Below are 24,965 nucleotides of genomic sequence, written 5' to 3'. Positions count from 1 at the left end.
AGTTTAATAAGACAGAAAAGGAGAAGGAGGAGGAGGATGATGATGACGATGATTATAAGGATAATGATAATGATAATAACAGAAGAATCTACAAAACAAGTGATGCACAGCACAATTGCTTACCAACCGAGGACAATACTCAGCTAGTTCTCAAGCCACCCCACCTCCCAGCCCACCCCCCAGTTATATAGTGAGCATGATGACATCATATGGTATGGAGTATCCCTCTGGCCAGTTTGGGTCAGCTGTCCTGGCCACGCCCCCTCCCAGCTTCTTGGGCACCCCTACCTTCTCGTTGGCAGGGCAGTATGAGAAGCTAGAAAGTCCTTGCCTGCTTAGCAACAACTCAAAACATCAGCATGTTATCAACATTATTCTTATGCTAAATCCAAAACACAGCACTACATCAGCTGCTAGGAAGAAAATTAACTCTATCCCAGCTGAAACCAGGACATCTTCTTATCATAAAATGCTTTTCATAAAAACTTTTCTGGAAAGACTGGGTAATCTCTGTCTCCTACCTAGCCAACTTACCAAATGTAGAAATTACATTTGAGCTATAGTTAATGGAGAGGAATAACCAGTTTTATGTGCATTTCATCCTAAAATAAATCCTGACATTGGTCACATAAATTTTGGTTTTATTTTGATGGTGTAGGTTTTTTGGGTTTGGGTTTTTTTAACTCCTAGACTCTGTGGTTGAACACATTATTTCCTGCCCTGGAGCAATACAAGAGATGGAACTGTATCTGAGGGCTAATGCAAATAATCTTTTGTTTTCAATCACATATACTTCTTTTCATATTTTTTTCATGAGATAGTAAAAAAGAGGCTTCTGGTTTGCCTCTTCCTCACTCACAGCTTCTTTGCTATTTTGAGTGGAAGTGCCTCCACCTCCCCTCCACTGATATCCTCCACCTTTGGGCTGTCTTTCCAAGGTGCAGTTTCACTGCCTGCATCTGCCACTGCTCATAGCTTTTTCAAATGATATTAATGTGAAGCTGAACTGATTTCTGACATCTGGCTGTTGCCCAAAGGGTTATGGACAGCTGAGTAAAAGACCACAAAGTCTTGTTAATTTGTCTTTGCTGCTGCTTGGCAGCATCATAAGCAGCCTCAGTTCCTGAAACTGTGTAAATCATGAATGTATCACTGCACTGCTGTGTATTTGTTTGGTATTTGGATGTCTTTTGGTATGTCAAAGGACTGACTGGATGGTCTTTAATAGCAAAGAAGAATACTGCTGCTGAAGTCTGTGACTTAGGCTTCTATACTGACCAGGAAAAGCAAATAAAGCAAAACCACCAAAGTGCATCCAACCAATGCACATGAATGCCAAGCATACATTGTTTATACACACATGAAACGTTCCCTTCTGCCTTTTTCCAGAGCAGAAAAATTCTCAAAGCTATACTTGCACAGTGCCTAGCAAACATGGTGGCAAGTTATAATATACATTACTTTCAATAATAATTGCTGTAAGACAGGAAGAATGCATGTGAAGGCCATCACCTATTCAGGACCTGCAGAATGTTGTGGCAGTCATCAGTGGGACAGGGAGGGAGAGAGCCAGATGGCTTGGAAGCTGGCCCAACAGAGTAGCATTAAATCCCCCAGGAATTAGCTCTATTCCACTTGTATCTTCAAGAGCAAGCTGGATTTTTTCAGCAATGTCTTCTCTAGAAGATAAATATTTAAGACAAACCACCAAACTAAGAACAGTTCTACCAAAACACTTTGCAGACTGCAGATACCTATGTATTTGTACATGTTTTCTCTGAGGGGACAGGCTGTGAGAAAAATCAGTGTGCAACAGTGTTAGCCATATTTACTAGGCTGTAGAATTATAGTTATAAAAGTGGTACTTGTATAAAAATAGAATAGGAAATTCTTTTTGTGGGGTCTAGGATTTGCACTGATTAACTCAGCAGACCTGGAATTAGAATTGGCAGAGCTTTAATCAAAAAACCTCCTTCTTCTTGCATCATCAGACAGGAGAGAGAGTGTTTTTATGTACTTTTTATTTTCCTCTTTAACTTTCTCCAACTCTATAGTTTTAAAAACATAGATTTTTCTATTCTCCAAAGAAAGAGCAGAAATAAATTCTCTTAATCACTACATAGCCAAATGCCAAAAGGCATGTCTTTGTTGTGGATGCCTTTCCAAAATATATTTAAATCAAAGGTGAGGAGATGGAAGAAAGTGTATGTTCTTTAAAAGCTTTTTCATATAGTATTTTCTCAGATAATGTTCAAAAATCTCTGTCTTGGTAGAAACTACCAATGGTGTGCTGATATCTAAGATTGAAGCTTGTTGTCTGAGATGCTGGTAATCGTACATTTCAAAGCTATACCAAGACAACTTTCAGTTATACACTCAATTTGTGCAAGGTTATTATATTTTGCTGTGCATTCACATCCTTCATACTTAAAATTTAATGAACCATCCAAGAAGCCTTAAATGTGGCGTTTCCTATATCCCCCCTCCCTCAGCTGTGTTGCAGAGTCTGGGATGGAGGATGCAGAGTCAAAGTCAACCTCACCCTTGCTTTGTCCCTGTAGTGGCTGAAGCAGTTTTCTGAACTCTCTCTAGGTTTCGTACAGCTCTCTTGACACAGCTGCGCTGAACACAGCAGTGTGGTGGGCGTACGGCCACTCCTTCTTGACTGGCATCCCTGGCCGCAGGGGAAGGACTGTGTCAAGTCATTTCTTTTTCATCCTGCACCATGGGACTGAGTTCAGGGAAGACATGATGTTCCTTTTCCTTTGTAAGAGGAGTAAAAAAGTAGTTTTTCACTCCACTGTCTGAAGAAAGAACTTCTCCTCATTACCTCGTATGCCTTCTCTTACTTTTCCTAGAAGGAGTCGTTGGTCTACATTTGAAGTCTGGCATATTGGGAATTCATAAACCCACATAGCATAGACGGTACGAGCTCACGAGACAAAGCAGGCAATGACTTGCAGAGGGGGTACAGTAGGAAGTTCCCAGACAGATGTAGGAAACTTTGAATTAATACAAGTTGGTTTTTTATACTGTAATGGCTATTTTTTTAATATGAAGGTTATGAAGGATAAACCATCATGGAAGCTTAGCTATCTATGATTACAATTTCCAGATAGACTTATTTTGAGAATGCTACTGAAGGACCACTTTGCAGTTGGTCAAAATAATTCAGTGTATATTCTGACAATTTGGCTTGGTGAGGATATTTCAACTGATTAGGCACAGCACAAATTCTTTTATGTATATGTATGTACAGTTAAATGATAAATGTGTGTTAAGTGCCTATAAAGAGTATCCTATCTAACTTGTACTTTCCTAAGTAAATACACAAGCCAAAATTAGCAAACCACAAATCTCTTCTCTTAAAATAGAATTAACTTACCCTCAGTGTTGATATTTGAGAATTTATAGTGGTGGGAATTTTTTAATGGTTTTCCCACCATAGGAACACTTATCTAGTCATGAAGCCAGATAACATGCTGCTTAAATCAAAAGTACAAGCATTGATTGGCTCTTTCAGGGAAAAAGACATTCACCTCTTACCTAGTGGGAATGCTTAGTTGCAAAATTCCTCAAGACTGTCTTTCAAGCTCTTCGTCATTTTTCACACATTCATACTGTGATATTTATTTTTAGTTGTTCTGCTACTGGAAAATTACAAAAAGAAAAAAAAAACTTCATTTAGCCTTTATGCTATATTTTTCCTGAAAAAATATACATAATAAATGATGTAAAAACACTGTTGAGAACCTGACTCCTGTTTGCAGGCTGAAGTACCCTGATAAGGACATAAAAAAAATGAGCACTGAGGTGATCGACATGATCACAAGCCTGAATGAAGACTTCTGTACTTTATCCCTTACTATCTTCTGCTTGCACTTGTAAACTGAGAGTTGAGGTATATCCTTCTGGGCCTCCCTAATGTACATGGGGGGTTCGTACCGGCTTCTCCTTTTTGTTTGCTCACACTTGTACCAAACAGGCATTTCCTAGAGTCCATAGCCCAGGCAGAGCAGAATATCTCTCAGGATCTCAAGAAGGTGCTGCATTCTGCACTCAGCCAAGGGCACATTTTCTCCTGCCTCATCCTGCTTCCAGGAGATTAGAGGGCAAATTGTCCCTCTGCAGGAAACTTGACATGCTGGCACATGCATTCAGGGAAATGAGGGAAATATTACTACACAATAAAACTGATTCTTTCTCCTATTTTTTTCCCTACATAGAGATCTGAGGACTGGAACAGGAACAGCCTTTGAACAGGCTTCACCTGACTTTTGTGGGACAAGCAAAGTTGTATGCTGTTGCTGAAAATGATTTAGGCATTCTTTTGGCTTTGCTGCCTGCTGTAGTCATACAGTAAGAATGAGACTACAAGAAGTAAAATTTTCAAATTAGAGCAAGTATTATTCACTGTATTTTGAACGTGTGTTCAGAATTTTGGCTTCATTTTGCCTTTGTGAAAGCTCTGATAGTCCCTATGACCCATGTCTTGTTTTTGAGATTTCTCTCTCCCACAAGATCTGTGAGGTTTTTGAAAGCTGTACAGGCTCCTCAGGTCCGCTCAAGCTCTGTCTAACCTGGATCTGTCAGAGGTCTGATCTCCTGGGACCCTGTGCACAGTTCAGCAGCATTCTTAGCATGCCTTCCTAAACAACACTTGTCTTATTGCAGGGCAGTATGCAGACACGCGGGAACTGCTGGATCTGCCTTCCCCGCAGCCTGGGCTTCGGTGACAAGAAAGATTATTACTGTAGGCCGGGGACCGCTCTGGCAGCTGGGTCATGAGAGGAGCAGGGTTTCAGGGAGTGCAGGAAAGCACTGTAGGTGTAGTCAGCTGGTGGGTTTTTTGGTTTGGTTTTCTTTCATTTTCTTTTCCTTCCTTCCTTTAGTCCTCGATAAAATGACTTGGAACTGGATGTGGAATGTAAATATCAGACTCTTTGTGCTTCGTTAGACAGAGCAAAAGAGCAGTCAGCATGATTTCCACAGACCTAGTTTGAAAAGCAATTAGTGTAACATTCCAACATGTTCTTACAGTTTCATATTTTTACATGGTATCAAAGGAGCATGTCCTTTGTTTTCTACACTTGCAATAAAAAAAAATCTTGTAGTTTGAAAAGGCTTTATGTGAAGGAAATTCTAAAAATTAGGCAAGGAAATATTTTTCGGTTTTGACTAAAAACTCTTCAGACAGTTCCTTTCTAGACTTTTTATTAACTGAATTTTTAATGATGGAATATATGCCTGAATTAGCTCTGTGCCTCGGTACAACACAGAGGCATGATCTTGAGTTATTTTAATGGCTGTATGAACTCAAACTCTGATTATCTGAGCACTGTTCCGAATCTTTATTTGCTATAATAAATTTCTCATAAGTTCAATACATTTAAATCAATATTTTATAGTGTAAATGTAAGAAGTTATTTTAACCATGCTGATTTTCAGCATTCACATCTCAAAAGATTTTTAAAATGAAATTAAAGAATAATTAGACAGCTCAGTCACTGTGATACAGGTAAACAAATAAATATGAATCTCACTATCTCTTTAAAATGATCTTTTAATAATGTATCTTTGTATCATCATGTCTTTCTACATTTTAGGTTTTAAGGGCCAGATCTTGCAAATTTTTACATGTATATTTAATTCTACAGAGACAGCAAGTTCCATGTAGCTCAGTGGAAATACTCCCATGTACAAAAAGTCAAGTATGTACAGGTTAGTGTACATACCAGAGAGCCGCTATTGATACAGATGGTTGTAGAGGGTGGTTTTTGTTATTTCTTTTTAGTTTTTTCTGCAGCTTATCATCATCAAGCATAAAATAATTATTAATTTATGTATCAACAAGATCAGGTTGCTCAGAGCCCCATCCAACCTGGCCTTGAACACTTCCAGAGATGGGGCATCTACCACCTCTCTGGGCAACCTGTTCCAGTGCCTCACCACCCTCACAGTGAAGAATTTCTTCCTAATATCTAATCTAAATCTACCCTCTTTTAATTTAAACCCATTACCCTTTGTCCTATCGCTACAGACCTTACTAAAAAGTCTGTCCCCATCTTTCTTATCAGCCCATTTTAAGTATTGAAAGGCCACAATAAGGTCTCCTCCAAGCTCTCTCTTCTTCATGCTAAACATCCTTATATACGTCTTTGTATATATTGCATTTTATAGATGCAAAATTATTATATATTTATGTGTACACATACATGCACAGACACAACAATTCTGGTCATACAAATGATACTCCTTTTGATTTCCTTAACTTCAGAGTGTGGACACTTTCAACTCTGTTGAGTTAAAAGCACTAAGTTGATAATTTAGGACCATTCATGTACTTCCCATCTTACAAAGTTATTGCACATAACTGAATAGTTAACTGAATGAGAAAGTATAATTAAAGAACAAGGATCTTATATTAAAGGATTTTTTTTAGATGGGGGAAGAAAAATAAATTATGTCTATTTTAGTTCAACAATAAAAGATGACTTTCTGCACAGAACCAGCTGGCAGCTTCAGATAAGAGGCCCCTCGTGAAGACAACTTTGATATACTAAGAGCAACTGATAGGAAGATGGGGCAATATAAAGCATTAGATTTAGTGAAAAGGTTATTGTTGATGGGTTTGTTGATTTTTTTTGAAGAAAATATCTAACATTGTTTTCTAGTACAAATGATAAAAGAAATCACAGTGAGTTTTTTTTTTTTTTTGTTTAATTTAGATGATCTAATAAAAGCTCAAACTCATTTTTCAGGGATAACTATGCATTTCCATTGAATAATCAGTTTCCTGTCCAGTCACGTTTTGAAATGGTCTTCCATAAACGAGAACACATGGGTGGGATGATTGTTACTGATAGGTATTCAGTACTCAGTCTGTGAATTTTAAATATATGTTTGAGATTATTAAAGTACTTTTTGCCAACATCTGGATATAACCCTTTCTCTTTAGAACAGGCAATATGAATGGCACCTGAGAATATATTTTGTTACTACGAATTCACATGACAACTCAAAGTAGTACTATCAAAGATATCACACATATATGCTGTATCTGTGGTGAGATGTGCCACGATATGCCATGATGACTTTGCGGTCTCCAATCTTAACAGGGGAATATTTGTTTTGTAGCGTTTCTTCTAGTCTAGCCCACACTTAAAAAAAAGCCCCGAAACCCAAACCAATGGATTCTGCATTAGTGTACGTTTGTGTACATGTATGCATCAGTGCAATACAGATTAAACTGATTTCAACTTCAGTTGAAGGTACTGGTTGTTGAACTAATCATTTAAGGTGTGGGGGATATTACATGGAACAGGCTTCAACTCTGGATAGGCTTAGCTGAAGCCACTTTCCTAGTCTGAGTGCAGAGAATAGGCAGTGAAATACAAACTTCTTGAAATATTGTACCTATGTATTATGGAAGTGTTCTTTTTGGTTTTGTCTTGCTTTTTTTTCTCTGACTACTAAAGTAACAAATAGAATACTTTCTACAGGAATCGCTTTAGAAAGTAGCTAATGGGTCCACTCCTTTGGGGCTTTTTACCTTGATGACTGTTCCGACAGCTTGCTAAGCATGACCTCAGTTAGCTCCCCCACAAAGAGATGACATACAAGGGAAGAAATGGTTCTTTTTCTGACGTTGCCTGTTTTCACTAATTAATATGAGTAAATAAAATTTTCAATAGACTAAACCATCTCAATAAAATTTTGGACTGTGGTGAGTGATATAAGACTTGTCACCACAAAATTGTTGTCAAGAAACACCAGGTATTGCTCTGAGGGAGAATTTTTCTGAGAGCAGGATTATTATTATTATTTTTCTAGTAAGTAGGTTCCACCTGTCAAATACCTACATTATAGAAGTCAAAGAGTTGGGGAAGATTCTGCATTGGGCTCTTCAATCTATCAATAAATTAGATGATTGGAATTTGTCAGCAGCTTTGGATACCACTGATTATAAAACCTGACTTCCTTTTTTATTCCATTTCCTTATTTTGGACATGGCCTTGAAATTAGTGCTGTACTGCTCACATTATAACTGAGAGCAGGAGTTCCTGCTTTACCAGAGCTTTGAGTGGGGACTTGCTAAGAAGGATTTGATTATAACAACAACAATGTTGGTATTTAGGAAAATATGTCCTGTTTCATGTGATCTGAACAGCACTTGAAAGCCCAGTGTAACTAACCAGTTAAAAAAATGCAGTTGCTACATGGTGTAAACTCAGGAATATGGATGTTAGTCTTCATGAATTTTCACCTGATACTCGTAGGTTAACTTACAGATTTAGCTAAAACTTTGTTTAATTTTAGTGGTTCCACAGAAGCTTGAAACTGTAATCTCATGTATCCTTTGTCACCATTTCCATCTAGCTGTGAAATACAGGCCAGTTTGGTGCATATGTGGACTGTTATTCGTGATTATTGTCTGATGCTGTCTTGGAAACTCCAGGAGGTGTAGCTTGGCTGTCTATGTACCGAGAGGGCTTTTCATAGGGGATACATTTTCTGAAAATGTTTGCCAATGTGCCACAGCCTCATACAAGGCTTTGGTATGGGGGAACCCAAAAGAGGGAGGAGAAGGAGCCTGGAAACATTTCTGGGTCTATCATTTAGGATACAGCTTGAGAATCTGTCCCCATGCATGTGGTTCACAGCAAATAGTAGCTGAAGTGCTCATCCCAAGCAAGAATTTATGCATGTTCAACAGCTTCATTTTAAGAATTTTTCTCTCCCTGTTGACCCTGTTTTCTCCTCTGATAAATTTTAATGCTTATGCATTTTCTCAAGGAGGAAGACCAAACTGTAATAGAAAGTTTCATGAATATTAATTCTAATAGGTTATCGTTACTAGGGTACAAAGTAATAAGTAGATGCTATAATACTGGATGCACTCTGCAATGGAATAAATATTTTATCAACATGCATGAGATGGGAATTGCTGCATTACTTACACTGCATAACTCACTCATGGATTTTGTATCTAAAATGATTGCCAGTAAAATGTTCATGACAATATGATGTCTTTGCCTTAACATGCATGGTTGGAAGACAAACAATTTTAGAATTAATGCACAAATTTTATACTTTTTATTAAATATTTTTCTTTCATTTCTCTTCTCTTACACTTGATATTTTAAGTACTATGAGTCCAGTTAGATATGTAAGGCTATAAGGAAATAGCCTTACAGCATTGAAATACCAGGAATCACTGATTTCCAATTATGTAAAATTTCCGATTGTAGGCCTGAAGAGTCAAAATAGTGGACCTTAAACCTATCAGCTGCTAGAATTGAACACTGTTCATTTTATACCTTTCATCAATAAGCCTTTAATCACAGTTTTACAAGAGGAAAGAGGGGGAAAACTGTTTACAAAATAATTTGAAAAATTAGGCTGAAGTTACTGAGAGATTATTGTTGTTAACAGTGATGGACAGTAAAGATGAATTAGTTAACAGCGCAGATGCAGCAGTCAAAAGTATACAGTAGATCTAACTTTTCACATAAAAGTGCAAAATTATCAGAAAACACCATATATGAGACATACATAAATTAAAAATGTGCAAAAATATGTAAACGTAGTAGTTGCATATTTATAAACATTGAGATTAAATTCAATAAGCATTGAACTATTACTAAATAAAGACATGTGAGACTGAAATAATGAAAGGATGAAGTTTATAATGTGTATGTTTTCTTGTGCTGAGATATTGTTTAATGAAGACCCTGTCATGCTGACATAACGTGGGCTGTGTTTTCCTTAAAAAATTCTGGAGCAACAGTGGTGTTAAAGATCCATCTAAACATGATACATGAATTGACCATGAAGTTACTTTGCATGGAAATGTTCTTTTCAAAAGTAGCTGTTTTGTATGAAGTGAAATCTCCTTTTAAAAAAAAACAAACAATAAAAAAGCATTATAAAAATGTTTTCAAATATTTAAGGGTATAAATCTAAAGAAGGGAAATCTGACACAAGGAAGTTAAGAACTTCCAGCATACATGGAGAGTTTTGCTTAAAATTCAAGATTTACTCTTTCTGGTACCACTAATAGCATAACTCTTCTTTGAAACATTGAAAATTTAAAACTCTTTCCAATATTTAAAAACTGTTACAAATCACAATGTGAAGTTCATTGGCAATGTGTGGTTTGTAGATAGATGAACATGTCTGTGGCTGTTATTAAATACATTGATAGTGTGCACATTTTTGTTTACTGCAAAAGTAAGTAATAATATACAGTCAGGTTTAACTTCCTCATAAATTATAATAGTAAAGTCATTATAAAACACATCTTGCAATATGTTGTATTTTCCAAATTTTATATTGTGCTATTAGAAATACTTGAATCCAAAAATAATGTCTTTTTTGTCAGTTCTGAATACCAGGTTTACTGAATTGAGTTGGTAAACAGTCACAGATATAAAGCTTAGGTCAGTATTTACTTTGAGAGATGATGAAGCTCAACTATATTTAGCATGAACATTGTATGTATTGTTACATATGCTCTCAACAATGGACAGAAATTGTTTAGGGGTTTAGTCTAGAACTGTTTTTTGTTTGGTTTCGGTTTTGGTTTTGGTTTCTTAAATGGCAGTCAGGATAGATTGAATCAGAGGTTTAAAAAGTACTTCTAGAACTTTTTGAAAATTTCTGTTGTTAATTTCCTCTGAAGTAGATATTGCGATCTGAAGAAATGTCAACTTGTCAGATTGCCTACTAGTTGATGTCTTTATAAAGAAGAATGTTTTATGTTGGGCTCTGCAAAAATAAGTGAAAAAGTCATGAAAAAGGAGGAAAAACAGCATTCAATGCTAAGATATATTCTTCAGATAGCTGAAGGGACTTCCAGATTTTTATCCACACATAAGTTTTTTCCTACTATTTTTCCACTCTTATGATTATTTGGTGCAACAGAGAAGTCTGAGACGGCATGAAAAAAAATATCAATTTAATAGGTACATTTTGCCTAATAATTTAATAGGTTTACTTATTTTGATTTCTTTCTATAAGACATTTTAATTTGGCAGAGAAGATCCTACTTTCTTCAAACCTCACAAACCTCTGGCTTTATGCAGAGACCTCAGATTAAAGTTAGCCATGGAGCTATGATTATTTCTCCATGGTTATCTGACTATATGACAGTGCTTCAGGGTTCATTTCTGTGAACGCAGTACAGAACACCAAAGTGACTTTCTATTTAGTTGTTCTCAGTGTCTCATGAACCAGGAGATGTAACAATACTTTCAATTTTTTTATGTGAATTTCAGTTGAGCCACATTTTTATTCTCTTAGATCAATTTGCTTGAATGATAATAGCATTCATCTTGTTAGCATGGTGTAATTTAAATATACTGTAGCACTGTACAAAATTCTGTTCCATTCAGCAGAATCTCTTGCCCCCTTTTTCAGATGACGGTTGCTGCTGGTACAAGCATTGAGAATAACATTCAAAGGACCATATCCTGCCCTAATGTATGTTCAAAATATCTTGGATTTTTTTGTAATTTAAATGCAAAGCCTCCTTATGTGAATTTGATACTTTGTTGCCCACAGAACCTTGTGCATTTTGGGATTACTTCACATTGTATATTTCAGAGTCAATGAATATTGTACTACAAGTGAGGTCTCAGCCTATCAAAATTACTGAATTACTGTCATTTTTTTCTATATGGTTTGATGGTGCAGCTAAATAAAGATAATGATAATATATTCACAGCTCCTTCTGCATTTACCTTGCTTCCCACCTAGCTCAATGCTGCTGTCAGTTGAAATCAGTAGCATAGCAATAGGCAAAAGGAGGAAAGCAATGAGAGGTTATATTTATTCTATTTAACCTTGTTCTGAATTGGATTTTGATACAAAGATGTGTAATACTAAATTTAGAAGGAAGGTAATTTCATTTTTCTTGATTAAACAAATATATCCCATGACTTGAAATAGAATAGGGGAGGAGTTACTATTGCTCGTGAAAGGCAGAATAAGAAATCTATTTTGTTAATAAAAACATATTATTCACTTGTAGTATAATAGGTCATTTATCTTTTTCTACTAAAACTATTCAGATAATGGAAAGTCATTGGGCCAAAATTGAACTCTTATGCATTAATGGGGAAACATTAATGAGAATTTGGGATGTACCACTGAGAAAAGACTGTGGCTCTGCATTGTATAGAAGCTATTTTTTGTAATGTAATGTGTTTAATAATTATTTTTGTTTTCAGCTGAAGATTATGTTTATAGGGGAACTAGCAGAAGGAATTCTGGATAAACATTTCCATCACGTTAAGTTCTTTTAAGATATAACAAATAATCAAAGTACACGCAGAATATAGTTAAAATAGCTAATAGCTAAGAGAAAAAATACTGTCATTTAATATTGGCAAGAAGTGAGATCATCATCCCAGTTTGGGAAAAAAAATTCAACATCTTAAAATACTGGAAAGTTTGTGCTCTTAAGGGAACATAGAGAAATTTTTTACACCGCATTCTTAGAAGATACTGCATCTGACTGTCTGAATCATTATGGATTTCTGAATACATTCCTTGAATGGACCAATATTATAAATTCTTGGCTGTGATTTGTACTGTTTGATTCCAGTTTCAGACTTGCTTCTATGCAGAGGAAAAAAGCTTCCTCAATACATAATGTATGATTAATGTCCAATCTCTTGCGGATTTTCAACATGACTTTAACTTCTCCAAGGCAATTTTAGTGTCTCATTCTGCAAGTAGTACCATTTTTAATGGAAGATAGAAATATGAAAGATGATAATATGACAGAACTGGCAAGCATGGAAAAATGCAGGATTTCAGATTTAGTTCTGGAAGTCCATACAATTACTTCAAAGCTGTTTGGGGTCTTTTAGTTTGTTTGGTTTTGGTTTTTTTTTTTTTTTTAAAGTACATTAAGACAGGATCTAAATAGATGCTTTCTTAATAAAATAAACCAACAACTCAAGTGGTTACCTTTTATTCTTTGGATTATATCTGTTACCACTAAAATCAGTAATTCATTAACTGCCATTGAACAAGAATATCTTTATTCTTGTCTTGAGAGATTACAAGAGCTGTCATTGTAAACTACAGGTCTTAATTATCCCATATTTTTAATTTTGTTCCTTCTCTTTGGACTTCTGTGAGGATTTTTTTTCTCCAAAAAGAAATATATCAACCTCCACAAGAAAGGGGAGGAAGAAATTTAGAATTTCTTAAATGCTCTTCTAACTTCATCTCCTGATTTTCCTGCCTAATGTTGAATTTAATGTTGTTGTCTCTCCTCTAGAGACAATGGAGGCTGGAGTCAGTCTCACCTGTTGGCTCTCTGTTGACTAAAAGGAGGACCTAAAATGCCATCTTGTCTTAGATACCTTGCTTATAAGTGATTAAAATTAAGAAATACAAACTCTGTTTTTCCAATTTAGAGATGATGTTTAGGGTAAGAATTACCTCACCAAACTGCAGCCTCCTAAAAGCCTGACGTTCAGTTAAGCTACGATGCAGCCACTTTCAATGAAGGAAACAAGGTATACCATCTGAAGAATCATCCCCTCTTAAAATAGCTTGGATGGATTGTCACTGAGGGGTCTTTTTCTCTTAACTTAAGCAGTAGATTAGGCGAATAGCTTAGCCTAGACATTAAAGACCATTCTCAAAGCTGAAACTTGGAAAAAAATGTAATTCCTGTGTAGATAATAGTGAAAAAATCTTGCAATTCAGTTGAAAGACTAGGCTTTAATAGTTCCCTCTGAAATCTCCCCATGAACTAAAAAGAATTCTTAAATGGTCTTTAATAAAAAAGTTAGTTCCCATTCTAGATTTCACTTTTAGTGTAAATGCACTTAAAGTAAAAACTTTCATTTTTAAAACTATTGTTTATTTCATCCCCAGGGGACGATAACACAGTTCAGTCACAAAGGGTGTGAAACAAGTTCTTGCCACTATTATTTACTTATACCCAGGTCATGAGGCCTAATTTTAGATTCTCACTTTATAAATAGATACAAAGTATCAACTTCTTAAAAGGAGATACAGTATTTGTTCAGTTTTAGACTTCCAAATAATTCTTTATGAAAGCTTATCTTACGCAGATGATATTTTATACTTTAATTCCTCAAATTTCTTTTCAGTTTTATCAGATTTTTGAATTTAGAATTAATAATGACCAAAAGTCCTGTTAGATAAAAGGAATCCTGTTCAGAGACAGAATATAAACCCTACCAACATCTATATGTCATCCAAATGCACAAAACCTTCAGCAAGAGCGAGGAGTGGAAATCTGCACTCACCCTTTCGCCCAGCATCTTGCGGGGAGGATAGGAAGGGAAGGCACTTCTGCTGCACGGGCACTTCTCTGGGCACAAGGTCTTCCTGTGGCACTGGAACAATTGCGAAAACAGATCCAGCTTCAGTTTAAAGAAATACTGTAACTGAAAAGAATCATCCAAAAGTTGATGAATAATTGCAAAGTGTTTTTTTCATTTCTAAATCCTCTAGTTTCCTGATGATTGGAAACTGTTTATGCAGCTATTCGTTACTGAATAAAACCCAGCTCCTTAGACTTTTTCACAAGTACACTTTCATATTATGACTGATTGTTCTTATGCTAATTAGAAAAAAATTGCTAAAGGAACAACTTAATGCACTTTGTAATATATCAGAAAGAAAATTAATTAAATCATTTATTTTATTCCATTGAATTCCAAACCTGCAATTACCTGTGTGAACCATGGTTTTAATAACTGGCATTAAGGCTGTCAAATCTACAGCTGAAACTGTTTGAATGCATCGTAACTTTTCAATTATTGGGCTACATTATTCTGAAATCCTTTCTGGGTTCTTGTAATTACTGTGAATTGCACAACTCTGTATTTCTACCCTTTGTAAAAGGGATAGTTGTGGAGGATGTTCTCAGAAGCATAAAATTTTCAGTCAGTATATATTGCACTGGTTCAGCATTTTAATTACATAGCATTAATTATACAGTTATAATTAATTATAAAACTCAGTTATTTAGTCAAAAAAAGTCACAATAAATTTGATTTGGCTTTTCTGGCTCTTCTGGCTTCTTCTGAGACCTAAAATATATTTCTAGAAGTACTCATGTAGAAGCAGGGTTTGAGATGCTAAAACTGTACAGAAAACATAGAATAGATTGTTTATAAGACATATATGCTAAAATATTAAAAAAGGCATATTCAACCTGAGGAACATCTCTTAATGGTATTAATAACAAATGTAAGCAAGTTTTTAAATATAAAGGGTGTATAGTATATAATTTTGATTAATAGAAATACACTGCAAAGCTCACGATGAAACTGAAACTCAGGAAGAAACTGCAATATATTAAAAATTGAAAACTCAGATATTATGATGATTTTCAAGGTACAATTTTGTGGGTAATTTCCCACAAATGAAAAAAATCAAATTTGCATGCTGTTGCTCTATGAAGTTTACACCTCCACGGTCTTCATTATAGGCCTCAATTTACATTTATTCCCACCTAAATTTTCTGGTTTATATTTTTCATTATTATGACTTGTTGACATGACAGAAGCTGAGTGAAGAAATTGATATCATATACAATAGTAATATGCTATTGCAGATTATTCCCTTCTCTTACGTATTGTTTTGTGGGATAATAAGAGGCACTTAACTGCTAAGTTTGCTCTCTTTCATGCAAGATATCCCAAATCTTGACTGTATCTATATATATATATGTATCATTTTTATAGATTAGTCTTTAAACAACCACTACAATTGTTGTATGCTTTGAAAACACTGTTTCTTCATAAGAAGAAATCTTAGTACTTAAGATTAAGTACTTAAGTACTCTTAAAGTATACATGTGTTCTAATATGCCTGGATGGACATTACTGATGGATATAGAGTTGTTTAGACAGAACAGTCTATCATACTTTTATATCTCAATGCCATTACTTGATGTCTGGAAACAGTGCAAGCTCACGGGCGGAACAAAGACAGGACATTTGTATGCAGATCCAGTTGCTGTGGTTGCATGACCTTGAGCTTCTGCAAAATGGCAGTATAAATACTACTTTTTTTTACAGTTCTTTAAGATCCACACTAAAAAAGTAAATAGCAAAATAGAAAAGAAAATGGTAGCGGGTATTAAGCGTGCTGTGTTTTCTTCATTCGAAACAGCAGAACGGAAGTCTGAAGTTTTTAAAACGAAATTGCTCTACATAATAAATGAAAACTTACTTCACTGCATATAACTACAAAGAAAACTAATTATTTAATCTTAGTCAAGTGCAAAACCAATGCGTTTTGTTATTGCACCATCAGCTGTTCCAGTGCTCCTTCATGGAAAAGCCACATATATTCTGTCTAAAGGGATACATACCTTCAGGAATTCTTCATAGAGCTTCTCACAAGTTTCAGAGTAATTTGAAAATGCAAGGTTTTTTAAATTCCAGCATATGTGATTCATGCTGTTTTGTTTGGGTAGATGTTATTATTAATTACATAGCTTACTGTGTGTAAATTTTTAACATCAATGTTTTTTATTATCTTATGGCTTTAGACAAGATATGGAGCATTTTCTACAGTAGTTCTGTAGGAAAACAGCAATTTGCTTATATTTTATAAAATTCAGCTGTTATGCAGCATCTTATAAAATGGCTGGGTTTCATTCATTGGCAATCTTGATTCTTTACACCATTTCAAAAGGTGTTTTGGGAGGGTTAGAGTAGGGAGGGGAGAGAATGAGAGAGAGAGAGAGAAAAAGCTTTGGTAATATACAGATACCTTAAAATACCAGTGTATTTATTTTTCTCCCAAATGAGAATGAACTGTACTTGCTATGCTTTCCAGATACTTCTTTTTTTTTTCTATCAAAGATTAAATCCTGCTTGTTTTCGCAAGTTTGTTCATGTGAATAAGCTGAGCATGTTTTTTTCCTTAAGTTTAAGCCAAATGCCTTTATTCTCAGGTGAACTGAAGCAGAAATCATTTTTTGTATCCTGGGAACATTTCTGAGATTGAGAGGAAAAACTAATCCAGAACTATTACAGATAGGAACAAAAAGTCAGCCTAAACATAATTGCAAGCCTCCAACCTTTCTCAGGTTGCTGTGAAAGATCCCTGAGCTTTCAGCTCAATTTCTTAGGCTTTTTTTCAACCTTCATAGGATTCAGGGATTTACCAAATAGTGACCTACCTCTTGAAGTTACAAACACATTTTATGTGGTCACCTGACACTTTCAAGCACCAGACCCTTTTGGCACACAGATGTCTTATTTTTGTGCATGGAAGGAAAAAAATTGTAGGGAGGTTTCCTTTTCTCAAGCATTTACCCAAACTCCATAGCTCAGTCTTCAGAAGTTGCTTCATTAACAAATAAAACTTGCAGATAGAAAAGCAGTTCCAGTTCATTCTCACGGCCAATGACTGTGCAGCCCTGTATGTTGAGCATGGCACTAATATTTTGGCCCTCATCTCCCATTTCCCTGCTGCAGGGCCAGCGAATCTCACTGTGCAGCTCAACATTTCTGCCTCTGCTCCAGACCTGGTGACAGGCAGATCTGCTGCCTGACCAGCTGTGCCAAGTGTGTTAAATCCTAAGGCAGAAAGAGATAGCAGCAGTGTGCTGCAACTGGGGAGATGTATCACAGGCAAATGTATGTCTTAGCACCAGCGTGGCATCCTGGTCCTCAAGCGTGTGGCTGCACACTCATGGTAACGCTGTTACGTGCACAGCATTGGTGTCCCCGCATAGCTTTGCAAGCACTCTAACACTTTTCCATGGCATTTGGACTGACACAGGCCCAATGCATCAATTCCACTCATTTGAGAGATTGAAAATTGCCGAATGGAAATCAGGAATTTTTAGGAGTTGTAGCAGCATTAGCAAGGGGTTTGCAAGGAGCAATGTTCAGATGACATGTAAGTTTTTCCACATCAATTTTTATATATGCACTAGGAACGGACACAGTACCACATGGTTAGCTCTGTTTTCAACTACAGTATGCCAATTTATAGGTGCTTATCTGTTTCATCCTGTGAGAGGAAACAACTTTAAAATCGGTACATCAATATCATGATGAAGAGGTTTGTATGGAAAAAAAAAAATAATCTTGCCTGGGTTCACAGAAACTAGATGTTACTAGACAGCTTTACTGAGCAGATCCACTGGAGTGAAATACCCAGGACCCTTCAGCTTGGCATTCCTTGCTGTGGCCCACATGGGCTGACACCCACCTGGCTGCTTCCTCACTCCTCAACAGGACAGGGGGACAAGAATGGATGAGAATGCTCATGGGTCGAGATAAAGATGGGGAGATCACATACTGGTTACCACATGGGCAAAACAGACTCGACTTGGGGAAAATTAGTTTAATGTATTGCCAATTAAAATAGATTTGGATGGTGAGAAATAAAGACAAAACCCCACAATGACACCTCCCACATACCCCCACACTTTTTCCCAGGTTCAGCTTCATCCCTTCACTCCAAACGCCTCCACCCCCTGCCCCAAGGGGTGCCGGGGAATGGGGAATGGGGGTTGAGGTCAGTCCATAACAGCTCCTCCCCGCTGCTCCTTCTTCCTCACACTTCCCTCTCCTGTGGCATGGGGTCCTCCATGGGCTGCAGTGTGGATGTGTGTTCCGGTGCCTGGAGGTTCTCCTCCTCCTCTTCCTTCTCTGACCTTGGTGTCCACACTGTGGTTTCTCAATCGATTTTCTTTCCCTCCTCCTTTGTCCATGTGGCATTTTTTTTACCCTTTCTCACACATGCTTTCCCAGAGGTGCCCCCACCTTGGCTGCGGAGCTCAGCTCTGCCCTGCAGGGTGAGGGGTTGGAGCTGGCTGGATCCGGCTGTGTCCAGCACGGGGCAGCCCCGGCCTCTCCTCACGGGGGCCACCCTGCAGCCCCCCTGCTGCTTGTGTACCTGTGCTCTGAGCCTGCCTCGCACATGCAGATCTACACACTGGGGTGAGCACTGCCCGTGTCCATCTAGTAACTGAGATGAAAATGTCCAGCTTTCAGACTCCTCTATGAGCCACCGTCTGCAAGAGCACATGGAGAAAATTCTATCACCAGAGGTTTTCTCCCTCTTCAGCTCATGTCACATCTCAAACCAGCTTCCATGTGCTTTCAAGAGAGGAACTGAAAAGAACAGAAGAACTTACCTTGCATTTTCTGTTTTCTTCTAGACCTCCCCACTGGTTTTCTCTCTTTTTTTTTCTTCCCCTCCCCCCCGCTTCTGAGACACATCTTAAGTAAGGAGGCTTTCAAGCCACAGAAGGAAGATCTAGATTTGGAAAGAACTATGCTTTGCCTGACTTTTAAGGGAAATCGATGCATGTGAAAATGTTCTTTGAGGATAAGAGCAGATTTTCATTGGTTTGGTAACATTTTGCCTCTGTATTATTACTGAGAAAAATCTTAGTCCTTACCACCAGAAAACAGATGGGAGGAAATCATTCCATGACAGAGATTTAATGCATAGGAAATTTTTTTCTAGATAATGGTGATACTCCTAGATACTTTCAGTTACTGCTCTTCTGGAATTTGCATTTGTCTTGGAACACAGATACCGAAGAGCCACTAGCTGTTAATGACTGAGAAATACCTCATTTGGCAAAGGCCAATTGGCAAATCCCTTTGCAAGGATGAAAGAACGCCATCCATCCTTTTTCTGTACCCTCCGACTCTGGTCCAAATGTTACTGCTGACGCTTTCCTGAACACTTTCTATGCTGAGGTAAGAGGACTGGAAAGAGAGCTTGGCTCTTTGCCGCAGCCATTAGCAGGCTCAGTCACCATCCCCTTCTAATAACGTAATCTTAGTTTTATTCATTTTCAATGAGCTGTATGCACTCTGACACCATCATGAATCAAAATGAAGTTTACATCCCAGCAATCTTACTGGTCCTTACAAAAAACCCCCACCATCAAAGGTCAAAACTCTCCCCTGATAAATGAAACATTGGGAGAAACTGTCCGCAAAAGATGACTAGTCTGCTGCTTGGCAAATATGAGCCTAAATGGATTTAGAAATTCCTTTTGAATTTTTATTTATCTGTCTTTACCACATGGCTGTCAAGTACTGTGATTTTGTTAGCATTACAATGTAAAGTCATTTTTAATCCATTTGAGGCAAGGATAATTGCCACTCGCTATGATCAGTGAAAGTCTGATAAAATGTTCACTGCCTGTCATCCGAGACTAGGATTTAGATTGCTTGGGATATCTAGCAGTTTCTTAGTGATAATCTTGTTTGTTTGTTTTAAATCCTCTGTGTTTATATGCTGATATTCCAATTAAATTGAAGTATCTGACTAAACATCTTTTAGTAAAAAAGAATTAACTCCGTTTACTTATAGATGATCAGTGCATCAAATTCCAGACTTACTTTTCTGCAACCAGTAACAGTACTCTTTCTTGCTTTGGTTACATGTAAAATTTTTATAGCTACCAAAGATGTTGACTGATTCCTGGCAGTTTCAATAGTTGATTATTGTGAAAATAACATTATTGAACATTTGCAATACTTTTCAATCTCCTAAAATAAGTGATGTCCCCAATTAGCAGGCCATGTCACTCCCAGTGTGTCTGAAAATAGGTTCACATGTTTCTGTTTTGTACTTTTTCTGCACTACAGATTTGGAAAGTTGTACTAAGTTAGGTTCTGCTCTGAGTTAGTGAGTGAGAGGGGGTTTAAGATAGAAGCACAAGTGTCCTGGTCCTGAAGAATTAGGTCCAGGACCTGTGCAAAAGATATAAGCTCAGATTCAGTTTATTTTTATGTTTAGATTTCAAGGAATCCTTCAGTTAAACTAAGTAAGAAAACTTGAAATTCGTTATTTTCATAGGGCTTTAAATGACAACAGCAGCAACTTACAGGTTTTTTTTTCCTTCCTAGTATATTGAAATAGTTGATGGCAAAGAATATCACTTTAAAAAAAGCAATCAGGTCATTTTCATGATAGTTTTATAATATGCTAATATGTACAAAATAAATACACTTTTAGAATCAGTGTCCAGTAGGTTGAAATTGTTTGAATTATACTAAACACATCATTCAAAGTCTAAAAATGGGATTCCTCAAAATCTTAACAATTATGACAGGTTAAGTTTACATAAACTGATGGACGTGCTATTTTTTTTACAAATTATGATAATGAAGGTTTGATTGAATCTTCTAACATATTTTAAAGCTGAAGTTAAATATGCATATTAAGGGTGAACAGTCATAATCTAATATGTGTTTAACCAAAGCTTAAAAAGCCTTTTATTTACACCTATACAGAAATCTTTATTTTTTATTAAAATATGTGCCTAAACTGCATAATGAAAGTAACGGAACAGCCACAAAATGACAGCAAACAATTAGTTCAGACAGTATCCGTATTAGTCATGTTTATGCTACTTACTTTTAATATTGATGTTCAACAGTTCAGTGCTGCTATCCTGATCCTAAACCTTCACAGAGTGGCGAATTGTGACATCTATGAACACAAGGATTATGTCAAAATTGCATTTCAGGTGTTTGATGGATCACTGTGTCCACTCTGTGGTTCTTGTTTGCTGCTCATGGCTGTGATCAGAGCCCATTGCTGTTCCCGCCTGCCCTGCCTGCTGGGGTCTTGTTCTCCCCAGTACAATGGTTACAGATATAACCCACTCTGATTTACCTGAGAATGTGCCTGGGGCGAGTATCTTTTCCCCAACATATCTATAGCTGAGGTGAATATGTTGCCAGGCAAATTTGATTTTAAATGGAATCAGTTTCTAAAACTATTTAGAAATGGTTTCTAAAAATGTAGCTATAACCTATGTAAATGCATCCAAATTCCTCAGAATATGGTGGAAGGGATTGTGTGTGTGACAGATAATGAGACAAATCAGTTGTTTTAGTGGGTTAAAACAGTGTTCCTTCAACCTAAATCCCATAATGTGAAACTTCTGTAATTTAAAATGGCAGTGGCTGCTGGTATTGTGGTTGCTAGCTGTAACAGCTGTAAGCATAAAGCATAAAATATGAGTTTTGAGGACAACATAGCCCCCATAGATGCTCAGAAAACCCCACTCAAGCTTTGCTCCTATGCTTAGTGTTTAGACCTACTCATAGAATTAAAAGTAAAATCACTGTAGACTCTAAACCAAAGACATTTGATGGATTATACAATCAGATTAGTGCTAGGACGTCAGTACTACTACTAGTTAATGTTGATTGACACTGGAAAGTACTTTTGGTGTTGGGGTCTCATGGTCTGACTTGCTTTCAGTGTATAGCTTTTGCTTAATGAACCTGGAAGCCTTTCTCTCTCTTGCTGCTGTGGTGCCTTTGCTGGAACCAAGGGGAGACAGAGGAAGCTCTCCCATGCAAAGGGGAAAAATCCTGGACTAGAATGAAATAACGATTAGATTGTAAAGGGCAGCCAGGTACTGGACGGGGGAAAATAATGATGAATCATTAAGCATGGAGTGTGGGAGCAGATGGAGGATCAGAGACACCCGTGGGAACAGGGACTGGTGGCTGTGCAGGAGGGACATGAACTGAGACAGATGAGAAGTAAGAGCAGAGAAGAAAGTTTTCAATGACACAACTCTCCCAACTGAAAAAGCAGATCATTGGAAAGAGAACTTTTCATGGAAATGTATCAGGTTTTATAGGAAAGATGTCTCTGGTCTAGAGACTGAGAAGGTGAAAGCGTGACAGAGGTGCCCCCTCAGAAGGTATCCTGAGTTCCAATAGACAAATCTGTGAATGATGGTATAATAGTGACTTCTGTGCATGAGGCACTTCTGTAGACAACCATAATCCTGGTACTGGCACCTAAATAACACTCTTGCACTCTTGTAATATAGCTCTTTTACTGTAATTACATATACATACAAATGTATTACATTCTGAGTGGTGAGACAGACATTTTGTTGTAATTGTTTCCTCGGCCAATAGTTCTGGTGTATTAAATTGCTAATAGTTGTCTGCTAAGAAGAAACAAACATGCCCCAAGAAAGAAAAGGAGTTATTTTAAAGGTCAGTATGACTTTAGTACTTGTTTCATGCTTACAGCAGATTGGAGTCAGAAATAGTCGGAAAGCATATCGATATTGCAAGTGACGGATCAGAGGAAAAAGCTTACACCAAAGATTATGTTTTGAATTTCCTCAGTGCCTCAAGGAAGTTAGTGGCTTGGAAATGCATAAATACTTTATACAATAATGATTGATTATAATACTAAGGCAAGGATTAAAGTTGATTTCAGTTTCCTAAAGGAGATGCCAGGGAAAATAAAATAATCTATACTGAGAACTCTAAACTGTATATCTCAAATATAGCATATTTATTTTCTTTATCTGAGGAGCCATGATGACAGACCATTAAAAGAAATTCATTAAGAGAAACTCTCCCTCCAATGTTACATTTACATTCTAATGCTGCTGCAGTGTGATTTAGTTTATGTTTGCAAAAAGATAGAAGTGGGAATATGATCTTTCTGTAGAGTTTGAATTTCACCTGACCTTTGAATTGCACCATTACTTTTTCATTCATATGTAGTAAGGCTATTGAAGGTTGCCTGGGTAGTGATACAATGAATTTTGCAACTCATTTTTCTGACTAAATTGTTGGTGCATTGTAATCTAGGTAAATAAAACAAGCACAAAAAAACTTTAGAAGAGCTTCTCATCTGCCCATTATTTGTTGTCTGATCTTTCTTATATCTAATTGTTGTATGTATGTAAAATATTTAATTTTTGATCTAGATATGTCCGTCCTTTGTATTTACACATCTTAGAGAGACAACAATATCAAATTATTGGCATCAACTGGCTTCTTATCTATTATTCGTTATCTTGTATTTTACATAGTAAAAGGCATAATTATACAGTAAGGCATAATTATAGGGTAAGGGAGAAGTGTGAAGAGACAGATGATTTGAAATAATGGAAAATATTTAAAAATTAAACATAAAGAAGAAAAAGAAACATTGTTAGGGACAAGTGAGAAGAAAGAAACCTTATGAAGATACTTCTAGAAAGGCATCCTGTGATCTACTAAATATATTAAACTTTATCTCTCTTAAACATATAGTTCTTATATATGAATAGATTATTCTGCAGACAATTTAAAAATTTTCCTACCATGATTTCTTGATTTTGAGGCATATTGAGTTACTTCTTAGCTTTATTATTCTTGCAATTAGACTTAATCCAAATTTTATACAAATGGAAAAAGAATCCTTTTCAGATCTTAGTTTTAAAAACTTCTCAGGATTAGTCTGTCTCTGGCTAAATTTCTGTTCTGAGAGTAGTATTAACATAATTCTGAAAACTGAGAAATCATAATACATTTTACATAAAATAAATAGTTTCTCCATTTTAAAAAATACTACTTTTGAAAATATCTTTGAAGAAATAACCTTATTTTTTTTATATAAAATAAAAAGTCGAATGAGTTCTCCTGTCTTCTCTATGTTCATATCCTCCAGGTCAGGATCAAAAGTTATTAACAATTTTTTAAATTTTGTCAAGATTTATGGAATCAACTAGTACTGCATTTGAGGAATAGATAGATTAATTTTGAGATAATTGAAAAAGAATCAGTTGAGGATACTTTGAAGCATGGACACCCAGTTAGATTTAGGTGTGGAACATGTGCTGGGAGGCTGGTTTCCTGTCATAAGTCCGTAATATTTTCTTGTCATGAGGTCATTCTGTGCCTCCCCTTGAAGGGCATGATCTCTACAAGGGAGAGGAGAAAGGAGAGCAAGAATGTATTTGGTTTCAAGATTATAAGAATAGAAGCAGAACCGCTTCCAATTTGCAAAATAATCAAAGAAATGAAAATAGGTTGTGTATATTGTGTAAAAAGCCTTGCTGGATTTCAGAAATTATAGAAGTACCTCTTGAAATGGTCTAATTTTTCTGGTGAATTAAGTACTTTACTATTGACTTCAATATATCTTGCTCATTTTCATCACAT

The 24,965-nt window shown here is 36.4% G+C and overlaps 1 protein-coding gene and 1 long non-coding RNA gene across 8 annotated transcripts in view; one reads left to right on the top strand and one right to left on the bottom strand.

Annotated features, from left to right (window-relative positions):
• PPFIA2 (PPFI scaffold protein A2) overlaps positions 1–24,965 on the top strand; it is a 355,092-nt gene that overhangs the window by 172,537 nt on the left and 157,590 nt on the right. For 4 of the 7 annotated variants that reach the window (XM_075747755.1, XM_075747763.1, XM_075747796.1 and 1 more), the window contains one exon: positions 11,422–11,484. The exons of the other annotated variants lie outside the window; for them this stretch is intronic. In XM_075747755.1, the coding sequence (XP_075603870.1) occupies positions 11,422–11,484 (63 nt within the window). The remainder of the gene's footprint in view (positions 1–11,421; positions 11,485–24,965) is intronic. 7 annotated transcript variants of the gene reach the window in all.
• LOC142600966 (uncharacterized) overlaps positions 12,448–24,965 on the bottom strand; it is a 32,990-nt gene continuing 20,472 nt past the window's right edge. Inside the window, exon 2 of the long non-coding RNA XR_012834482.1 lies at positions 12,448–14,387. This is a non-coding gene — a long non-coding RNA (uncharacterized LOC142600966). The remainder of the gene's footprint in view (positions 14,388–24,965) is intronic.

Source organism: Balearica regulorum, chromosome 1 (genome assembly GCF_011004875.1).
Source record: "Balearica regulorum gibbericeps isolate bBalReg1 chromosome 1, bBalReg1.pri, whole genome shotgun sequence".
In the NCBI taxonomy this organism is placed as follows: Eukaryota; Metazoa; Chordata; class Aves; order Gruiformes; family Gruidae; genus Balearica; species Balearica regulorum.
Note: the sequence above shows the minus strand (reverse complement) of the source record. Positions and strands in the feature narration are given on the sequence as shown.